Below are 10,659 nucleotides of genomic sequence, written 5' to 3' on the forward strand. Positions count from 1 at the left end.
TCTGCTTTATGCTCAGAGCAGGCAAGGTGATGCCCATTCCCTCCTCTTGACCTTCAGAATGTCCCTGAGAGGGAAGGAACAGGGTCATGGGAACTGGCAGGCACAGCTGTGGGCTGTGCCAGCCCGGTCAGAGGTCTGCTGCATTGACTGGCACCAGCACAAATTCTTCTCTCTAGAACAAAGCCTCCTTCAGATTCTGCTTAATTTGGACAGCCTATAGGTAATCTAGCTGGGTCTGAACATTAAAAAAGTCACAAAATATTAGGCTTGAGGGTTCATCAGTACCTTTTTTGGAGAAAATTCTTGCCAGTAGTAAAACCTTAAAATAGTTAAAACCTTAAATAGTGAGTTATGAGAAAAAAAGGGTAAATCAAATGCAGTTTATGCTGAAAAGAAGCAGTGTATAAATGGCCAGGGAAGCAGTGATACTCTGAGCCAGGCAAACCTTGGTAAGGTTTTTTACCAATGGCCTTCTAACCAGGGAAGTGGAGAGCAGCATCTCTGAGGGACTGCTGCCATAATGCCAGGCTGTTAGGGGAACCCAGGGCTTAAATCGCCAAAACTCACTTTCTGCCCCCTGACTGGCACTGATCACTGCCAGAAAAGAGAAAAAATTTTCTTTAGTTTATTTTGGCAGGAAATTTGAAGTTTCATGAAGACACCTGCATCACAGATAGTGCAGCAGGCTCCTCTCAGCTTGTTTGGGAACAGAAACAGCTTCAGTCCAATTCCATATGGTTTCCCAGAGGAAAATGAAGCGTAGAGCAGCTCCCACAGCAGGCTCAGCTTCTCAGCTGTAGGTAATAAATGGTACTGGAAGGCACAACTGCAAGCATGATCACATTTTACCAGCTTGAAGCTACAGACAGATGTAGAGTGCCATGAGCTGCATACAGCACATTACAGGATCTAACAGTTTGCTTGTGCTGTGAATGTCCCTGCTTTATGGCTGGGGAAATCACACACAAGGAGAGCTTGGACTGGGATAAGGACCGGCCCTGATTTTCAGGAAAACTGGGACCAAAGTTTTACGGGCAGGGTAGTAGACATGGCTTAGCTTGTGCAAAACAAGGTCCAATGTCACTCAGGGTGCAGAGGGGTCAGCACCAGCCAACAGAGGAATGTTAAACTGCAGACTATTTTGGATTACACTATTCAGAAACACATTTTCAGGCTGTGAATTACAGGGTTCCTAATCACTAGAACAACTTTGTTATCTCATAACCTTCAAATTAGGGTAGTCCAAGATTAAAGGGAGCTTGCTTTTTCTCCTTCAAGCAGTGCTTGACACATTTCTGAAGGCTGTATGACATGGCCTCTATGGAGACGGGAAACATGATTTGACAATGTGGAGGGCCTTTTTTTTTTTCCAGTTGCTACCTAACTATAAGTTATTAATCACCTGGATTGAGTTTGGTGGGTGGGAATGGTGCCTCACCCTCCCTCTCAAGTGCTGTTTTTTAACTTGACATTGAAGATTTTTTTTTGCTTTTATTCATTAAAACATGGATTTTTACCATTTATCTCTCTTGATTTGGACTTCCTGAAGTCTTATAATCTACAGTGAGTATTTCAGACACATGGGATTTCCTGAATGTAAGGAAACACTTAACAAGGAATATTTTAGAGGGATAGAACACAGCTAGATTCTCTCCTCCCTCAGGTTAACTCCCACTCTCTAAAGAAAACAGCATTCAATGACATTCAACAAGTAGCTAGAGGTTTGGTCCCTCAAAATGACACCTTTACAAACTGCCTGGTGTGCTGCAGGCTGGTTCCTCATGGTCCTTGGTCAGGGGGAAGCCACCCCACACTGGTGCTCACCTCAGGAGGGCTGCAGGTAGTTTAGGATGGGCTGCTCTGTCATGTGGCAACAAAATGGTGATGCAGAAATCAAAAGCAAAATGTTATTGTGCCAGATCAAAAGTCATAACAGCAGTAGCCTAACAGTGTCTCTTACAAAAGCAATCGAATTCCAATATGTATATATGTTGAAATACTCATGTGCTGTATTAATAATGCATTCTTGATATAAGATATAAACTATCAAGCCATAAGAATACATTAAATAACTGATATAGAAGCTGACTTCACTATGTGCTCTTTCCCAGCTTCCTTACAGAGTTTCTGGCAGGATAGTTAATCCATGGTTTCAGCTTCTTATGATGAAAGCAAGTTTCTTTCCCAGAAGACGGCTGCTGGATTAAAATAATTTGTGTCTTTTGTCATCTTAATCCGCTTAAATTAGGGGGAAACCTTCTGTCCTGGCTCCCCAGAGGAGAGATCAGCATTAGTTACCTGGCTGTAGATTCTGTAAGAAATATTCCTTATCTCACCCACAGAGACAAAAATATAATGATCAGCAAATTTTTAAACATATAGACAAGCACTAAACACATGAAAGGTGTTCTGGTTTCTTGAGATGTGTCTTTATACGTGACAGCCTGACTCATCTGTCACACACACCACCAAAGCCAGATCTTACCATTATTTATAATTTCATATAAATGAGCCCCATGTGTCCAGGATTCCTGCTGCAGATTTCTGTTGACATCACAGAGGAGTTCTGAGGATTAGTTACTTGCTGTTGCTACGATGAAGATGCCAAATGCTGAGCATTGGCAGGGACTTTCTTCAGCTTAACAAAACAGACAGCACTGCAGCACTAAGAATAAGCAACCTACCACTGTTCCAGCTCTGCTGCCTTCAGCAAGGCCCATAGGAAGGTGGGGAATCTTAAGGTTACTAAGCAGAGGTAGTTTAGAATTGTTCTGGTAGTTTTATTGGTGGTGTTTTTTCCTTCTCCCCTGAGGTAAAATATTTGTGAGTCAAACTGCTTGAGGCTGCAGTAGTGAGCACTCTGGCTAGCACATGGAACCTAGGCAATACTGTTAGGGTTGACTTGGGATGGTTATGGCAGGTTTTAAATGAGTGATATTAAAAATATCAAATAAAGAGTAAATATTCCTGAAGCATTAATTTTTAAAGCAGAAAAGCTCTATTTACACTAGAATACTATACAGAACTACTTGTAATATTATACAATGTAACACTGAAGAACCATATAATATTAATAAGGCTTTTACCAGATCTTACATAGTCATTAAGAAAACCTGGATTGGTTATAAACCTTAAATGGAAATTATACCCTTTCTGTGCAATTCTCCAATACCTCATGTACTTGACTCTTTTACCCCAGGTAAGCCAATTTAAGAGCTGCAATGCTTTCTGCTGCTGCCCCTGGAAAAGCTCCCTCCCCTCCTACAGTTCAACTGCAGGCTTAGGCACCAACAGGTTTGGAACAGGCCCAGCAGGGTTCTTGTGGGCAGCATCACAGCCCACCTGCCCAGGAGCCAGTGGATGAGGTGTTCTGCAGGCATGTAGCATTTGTATCCAATGTGTAAGTAATTCTGGGCAAGCTGTCCAGCACAGCACCATCAGAACAGCATGCAAATGTTTAAATCTACTCTTTATGTTTCTGCAGGGACTTGAGATTGATGTCAATAGGAGGTGGCTCAGATGAAACCATGCTTTCCATCATATGCAAATACATGGACATACTTCCAAGACAGTGATGCATCTGCACTCTTCCTTGAAAATGAAGAAAGCAAGAGCATGCCTTGTGCTGCACACTGAAGGGGTACAGATCAGTAATTTTGCCATCAGAAAGCACATTGAAGTCTTTCACCATTACCACTCTGTGTTTTCCAATGTCAAATTCTTGTTGAAATGAAGCACTCTGAAAGCTTGCAGCCTCCTGCATTCTGTTTTTTCAGTGAGTGACCTAAGTTTTCCAATGACCCTTGCTAAGCACACAGAAAATAATATGTTCTTTAATCGAGCTTTATCTACACTTCAGAGCATCTAAGCTGATAATTACGCAACAGAACTTCCATATGAATGGAAGCTATGTAGCTTAATCTCATTTCAGTAAAGCTCTGCTTTCAAGATGAACAATCATGGCACAAATTATTCCCTGCCATAATGAAACCCCAGAACAGTGCCTTTCCTCTCAATTAACAGGCACCTTCCCTATCTTTCACTTTTAGCAAGCAATCATTAAAATGAGCTCTGTCATCTTTGCCAAATCCGTATCAATTTGTACTCCGCTCTGTCATGGACTTTTGGTGATGGGAGTAATGTTAAATTTTTATTTGCAGAATTCTACAAACAACTGTTTAAGTGTATCTGAAGCTTGCAGAGGCTGAACTTCAGCAGAAATGTACCATGTTGTATGCATAATTGTTAAGAAAAATATTAAAAATAAACACATTAATATGAAAACTGTGCATAATTACTGAAAATCTCCCTAAAACAGCCATTTAAGCTGGAAGAGGCAGCCTGTATTATTGATTAAAAAAATAAAAATTGCCCCTTAAATACAGCACCATTTCAAAAAAATACACTGATATTCTACAGTAGAAAAAAATGTATATAAACAACACTAGCTAGGATAATACTACAGGACACTTTATTTGTAAGTTCATAGTTGCTTATTAATGGTAACATATCATACAGTATTTTTAAAAAAGTTTTTCAAAAATTGTAGATGCAATTTCAATATCTAGCAAACTTCAATTTTTTTTGAATGGTAAATTCAGCAACACAATAGTCTCAATGATTAGAAACTACTTGGTGAGCCAAAACTAAGTTCTCAAACCCTAATGTGACTGCACCTCCAATAAATACATCATAATGTACTTTAATATAAAATTCAAAAGATCTGCCATTGTATTTCAGACATCATGCACTGTAGATTCAGGGACTATCACTAATTGGAAAGTAAGCATACTAATGGTAAAAGTTAAAGTGATTCAATTGAATCATTTCAGTTTTAAATACTTTAAATATAAAGAAAACATCTGTACTGTGTCCATATTGGTTGGTCCCAACGATGAGGCATTTGCTTAGAAGTGTAGATGTGTAAACATGATCTGTCACATTTAAATTAAAAAACAAAAAATCAATTTTTTTGACAAGTAACTTCTTGTCAAAACACGCAGTTAAAGTTACTTACACATTAACAGATCTAAACACAAAAGTAATTTTTGGGAATACCAGTATTACATTTGCTAGCTTCAGGCCAGCCTTTAAAACTCCACAGGTAAGATCTATTCAGAAAGATCTACATATTCTTTGTGCTCTTGCAACTGAAATGACTATATGCCTGAAACTGGAGCTCTAATTTAGAGCATGGCCCAGAATGAAAAGCAGAATGAAAAAGAAAGCCTTGAAATTCTGCAAGTACTTCATTTTCAAATAACCACTGTTTGAAATTTTTTAATCAATTCTAAAAACTATTTCCCCTAAAAAAATCCATCCCGCTATGCTAGCTGTTTCTGCATATTTACAAATAATCCCCCCAAAACAGGGGATGATGGAAAAACTCTGATACATTAAGAAAACTATATATAACTTCGCATTAATTGTTAATGCAATTTACAACAATTTCACTGTTTTATCCATAAAATGTGCCACTTTAAATCAATGTCTTCATTAACTAAGACTACAGTTGAAATTATACAATGTAAACCAGAGGTAACATGCATCACCTCAGTTTAATAATCCAGTATATCACAAAAAAAACAAATAATGAAAAGAGCATCATGTAGCATAATAGCTTTGTCTGGCTTCCTCTGGAGAGTGTTCTCAGTCTGCCCATAGTTGCACCTAGAAGTCCACCCGTAGAGTCAAAATCATTCTCCTATATTTAAAAAAGAAACAACCAAGCAAACAAAAGAGAAAAAAACATGTAACTCTGAGAGAAAAGTGCCCTTACAGCTCACTCAATATAGTTTTCCCTGTTTTTTCAAAGTTTCCAAAACTAAAATTATTTTAGAGGCAAAACTATCAACCCATTTATCCAGTGCTATTATTACCCCAAGCCAAAGCAAAGTGTAAGCAAAAAAGGCATTTCTGACTCTCTTGTTTTTTGCTTCCTTCTTCTATTCTTGAATACAATTAAATATAGAAGTGCCTTTTTAATGATACTTGACATTTGCTGATTAAAAACCTATACTGATATCCGAAGCATAAAGATCTAAGTTGTGCCTTAGGAGTAATGTATTTGCACATCTTATCTTTTTGAACAGAAATACTGATACTGCTGGCAAATCAGTCACATGTTGCAGTCAACAATAAGCTGTCAAAATTTTAATACCAATGTTTATACTAAAAGACAGGATGCTTTACATTATTAACTTTTAATCCTGACCCATATTTAAAGAAAGGCAATTATTCAATACTTACCATTTCTGATAACATTTTATTCTGGTTTTTAACTTCTGTTCCAATTTCAATGGAAAGCTATAAAAACAAAACAAAACCAAACCCAAAAAGTATTAAATATGAAGAATCAGTTAATACACAGATTGGAGAATCCACTCAAAAAATACATGACATGACTAACATTTTCCCCAGTGAAAGCAATATCTGGTATTTTCAAAAAACAAAATAACATGCACAGTATTCTATCAATAACCCTTAGGTAAATAAAAGATTTTCCATTTGACTAGATGAGTCTGAAGAGTCACTGGAAGTACTCAATGCTTCTCTTCCCCTTTTCCAGATAATGTCTTACTTGAATTATTGGACAGACTTAAAAAAACTCAAATCTCAAGTTTTTAGTCAAGTCTCAAGCAGCAATTACCCATTCCTGGAACAACTGTTACAACTGCTGGCACACAGCAGAGAGAACCATGAGCATTGGTTTGACTCCAGGTGCTGCTGGAGCTGACACTTGTAACCTGCAAACACACCTCTTTGACAAGCTGCTGTGCTATAAACAGGAGGACTTTGCTCAGTGAACTTGTGTAGCCCTTCTCTGCTTTATGTCACAGAACAGGAGGAGGAAAGCTGCACTACAGCCAGTCCTGAGACAGTGACCAGGGCCAGCAACAGCCTGGGCAAAAGCCTGAGACAGGTCCCAGGCCCAGCCAGAAAGTGAAGTGAGGGAGGAATGGGTTAGGGTTGGAATCAGGGGGAATGAGACCAGGCACAGCTGGAGCTGCAACATCACAAAGGTGAGAGCCAGCCAGAAGAGCCTTGGCTTAAAGCAGCTCTGGAGGAAACAGGGGAGAACTGACACTGAGCCTGACTCTGTTACCAGCACACTGGCCTTGAACAACTGCTCAGTTCCTGGGGTGGAGGGAAATGACTCCAGGCCCCCATGCTTTGGATTGGCCAAAAGCCATTTGTTTTCACATGTCAGAACTTGAGTCTCATTATCTCGTACTGATGCATTTCAAACAAGAGTGAAACTGATTTTACATGAGGCTTCTTGGATTATGTGAAGGCTATTCCATGTGCCAAAATTATCCCATTGCATTAAAAGACAGAACTACAGAAAGATCTCCTTGGGAAACCATGAACTGCTCTTTTGACATACATGGATTTTGAAATGTGACATACCACAGCAGGAGACAAGAAATGAAATTTGATAACAAAGGTCAAAGCTTTTTTTTTACCCTTTAACTTGCTCCAAATTCTTATTCTAAACCTGTTTAATTTCTCTTTGAGACAAAACCAATTTAAAGCAACAGTATTAGCAGTAAAACTTCGAGTGAGTTCAGGCCTAAAAAATTCACTGGAATGTGGTTTATAAAACTTAAAGCTTTTAAGAACAATAAATCCACAAAACTTTAATCTCAGAGCTGTCTTTCAGTTAGACTTGTTTGAAAGAAGTCCTCAATCTGTGAAAGGAATCAGAATCATTGGAACACCAAACTTCTCCTTCAGAGGATATTAGCAGGCTATTTCTAAGAGCTGTTTTCACATTACATATTTTTTTACTGCAACTGCCATTCCCCGTTCCTCTGTACCACTGAGATTTAAGAAACAGAGAAAATTGGGAGTGAAGCTGAGCCCAGGAAAAAAGGAAAGGTAGTGGCAAGCCTTTTTAAGTCTTTTATTTCTCACTACTCTACTGATTTGATTGTCAATAAATTCATTTCCCCAAGTCAAGTCTGTTTTGGTTATTATGGTAGTTGGTGAGTGATCTCTCCCTGCCCTTATGTTGATGCACGAACTTTTCATTGTGCTTCTTCCTCCCTTGTCCATCCACCTGAGGAGTGACAGAGCAGCTTTGGTAGGCACCTGACATCCAGCCAGGTTAACACATCACAGTTTTACATTTCTGTTGTAAACTAAGTCTGCTGCTTCCCTGATGGATATACCTGAATTTCCTGCTGTGGTGACACCACTGCAGTTAAATACATACCGATTTAATGGCACTGACTTTTGAACGCAGACTTTCTGTTAACCTGTCGTTCTCCTCTTCATAAACACTGTAGCCACTGTTGGTGTAGCCATAGCTCCCTGCAGCTGCTCCATCACCTGCAAACACAACAGTCAGCAGGCAGGCTTCCTTCAGAGCTCCCTGCTGAAACACCCATCCCCTCTCCAGAAACAGCACGCAGCTGGGTGGCCTCCCCGTCAGTCTGACAAAGGAAAGGACTGAACACTAAGCACCGTCAAATACCCACTTCTTAATGATAGATACACTGCCTAACACCTCTCCTGATTCCCTAAGAAGTGTTCCCAAGACTTGTCTGATTTCATGAAAATACCACTGCACAATACAAATCTGAAGTGTAGGAATAAATCTAAGGTAGTGTCAGACACACCTGGTTCAGCCCCAAATACTTTCCAGGAGGAAGTCCTAGGACTCAGTCATACACTTCAGGGGTGTGAACATCTCCTCAGCTTTACAGAGGCGTCACAGCACCCACGGGGTTGCAGAACATGACGTGGGAGTTCAAAGTTTCCTTCTAGTCGTCAACATGACTGCTGGCTGAAAAATGAGGCCTAAGCTGCCCAAAACACTCAGCAGGAATTCTGCAAGGATTTCTCAATTTGCACCAGATTATATCTGCAATAAATTTATAACAGTGGATATTCTTGGTTTTTTTTACTCCCTGAACATGGCAGGGAAACAGAGAAGCACTTAAAAAAACCCCCAAATGAACAATTTCTGAATTTGGGAAGGACTTGACAGAAGAGCAATAAATCTGTCTATTCATGGGAACACGGCTCAAACTAATATGGTGTTAGAACAATTGAACAACAGCACAACTAAATGGGGCAAGACTGTTTACAAGAGCATGTAGTGACAGGGCAATGGGTTTAAATTGAAAGACAGTACGTTTAAATTCAATACTAGAAAAGAATGCTTTACTGCGAGGGTGGTGGGGCACCGGAACAGGCTGCCCAAAGAAGTTGTGGATGCCCCCCCATCCCTGGAAGTGTTAGTTCAAAGCCAGGTTGGATGGGCCTCTGAGCAACCTGGTCTAGAGGAAGGTGTCACGGCATGGGGGGTGGACCTAGATGGTCTCTGAAGTCACTTCCAAACCAAATCCTATGACAAACACAAACCTGTCGCTGCTCGGTAAATCCAGCCGGGCCAGAAGGAGAGGCAGAGGCAGGGCTGACGGCCCTTCCCCTCCAAGCTCCCGAGCCCTGCCAGCACCCTGCCCGCAGGGCAGAGCCAGCACCCTGTCCCCAGGGCACAGCTCCCCTCACGCCTCCCGCGCCCCCAGCCCTGACAGGGGCCGGGCCCTGCCCGTGTCGAAGCCCGGCCCGGCCCGGCCGCCGCGCTTACCCAGCCCCGCGCGCCTCATGGCTCTGCCCTAAGCTGCCGCGGGAGGAGCGGGACGAGGAGCAGGAGGAGGAAGAGGAGGATGAGGAGGAAGAGGAGGATGAGGCCGGAGCGCCGCCGGGTCGCGGCGGGGGTGGCACGGCGGCCGCGGACCCTTCACCCGCGAGCGCCACGACAGCGCTGCGCGCGCGGCCCGCTGGGTGCGCGCCCGGGGCGCGACGGGGCCGCGCGGGGGCTGCTGGGGGCTGTAGTCCTGGCCTAGGGCCGCAACAGAATGCCAAGAAAATTAAAATTAAGCGCTGAGAGGAGCTTTTAATTTCTTTTTTTTTCTCTGTGAAAAACGCCAATTACTTGTTTTTAAAATTTTAAAAGGTTAATAGTAATAAAATGGTTATAAAAGTAGTAATACAATTAGAGTAATAATAATTTGGACAATGTGAAATAGGACAATATAATACTACAAAGAGTTACGGACGTCCGGGTACCTTTTTCTGGGCAGTACGAGCCCGAAAAAGGAAGCACGTTAACAGAGGATTAAGCCTTAAAAACAAGAACCTGTTGCATATTCATATACCTCATACATGATGCATAAATTCCATTCAAATAAAGGATACTATCTGGTCATTGTCAACTTCTTCCTCTGAATCCTAACAGCGCCTTCGAGGTGGGAAGAAGTTCTTTTCTTCTGATAAGAGAGCAGCAAATTCTTTTTCTCTGAAAGATTTAGGTGTCATGTGGCTGCTATTTCGCTACAAGTCCTTTCCTTTAAAAAGTATCTTACACAGCATAGTTTCTATTCCAACTTTCTTTTATAACCCCAAACTATATTTAACACACTACTCAAGAGAATCAATACAGCATTACTTTCTAACACAACACATATAATATTAATTTTAATATTTGCGAGAAGCCAATCATAAAATACACATTTTTCACATTCTCCCTCCACTGTTTATTTAGAAGTAAAAAGTGTGCCACTGCAGCATACAGACACTTAGACTGGAAACTTGAAGAATACAGTCACTTGTATTATTGAATGTGATTTAAATTTGTTTTCAAAGATA

The 10,659-nt window shown here is 40.9% G+C and overlaps 2 protein-coding genes across 2 annotated transcripts in view; one reads left to right on the plus strand and one right to left on the minus strand.

The window, feature by feature from the left end:
* LOC131093847 (probable acyl-CoA dehydrogenase 6) overlaps positions 1-4,278 on the plus strand; it is a 75,257-nt gene extending 70,979 nt beyond the window's left edge. Inside the window, exon 9 of the mRNA XM_058041198.1 lies at positions 3,485-4,278. Within this exon, the coding sequence (XP_057897181.1) occupies positions 3,485-3,575 (91 nt within the window). The 3' untranslated portion in view covers positions 3,576-4,278. The remainder of the gene's footprint in view (positions 1-3,484) is intronic.
* Positions 4,279-4,449: 171 nt separating this feature from the next.
* BET1 (Bet1 golgi vesicular membrane trafficking protein) lies at positions 4,450-9,776 on the minus strand. The gene is made up of 4 exons (XM_058041222.1): positions 9,599-9,776; positions 8,219-8,334; positions 6,250-6,306; positions 4,450-5,704 (listed from the first exon to the last, which is right to left on the minus strand). Exons 1-4 carry the CDS (start codon positions 9,615-9,617, stop codon positions 5,549-5,551), a joined length of 348 nt encoding a protein of 115 aa, XP_057897205.1. The 5' UTR covers positions 9,618-9,776; the 3' UTR covers positions 4,450-5,548.
* Positions 9,777-10,659: the final 883 nt, after the last annotated feature.

This window comes from Melospiza georgiana, chromosome 1 (assembly GCF_028018845.1).
Source record: "Melospiza georgiana isolate bMelGeo1 chromosome 1, bMelGeo1.pri, whole genome shotgun sequence".
Lineage (NCBI taxonomy): Eukaryota > Metazoa > Chordata > Aves > Passeriformes > Passerellidae > Melospiza > Melospiza georgiana.

Excerpts from the sequence above, each read along its gene's own strand:
- BET1 (XM_058041222.1), bottom strand. Across the intron at positions 6,307-8,218 it reads AAGTCAGTGCCATTAAATCG|CTTTCCATTGAAATTGGAAC; the intron begins GTATGTATTTAA and ends TTGTTTTTATAG. Across the intron at positions 5,705-6,249 it reads ATAAAATGTTATCAGAAATG|GAGAATGATTTTGACTCTAC; the intron begins GTAAGTATTGAA and ends TTTTAAATATAG.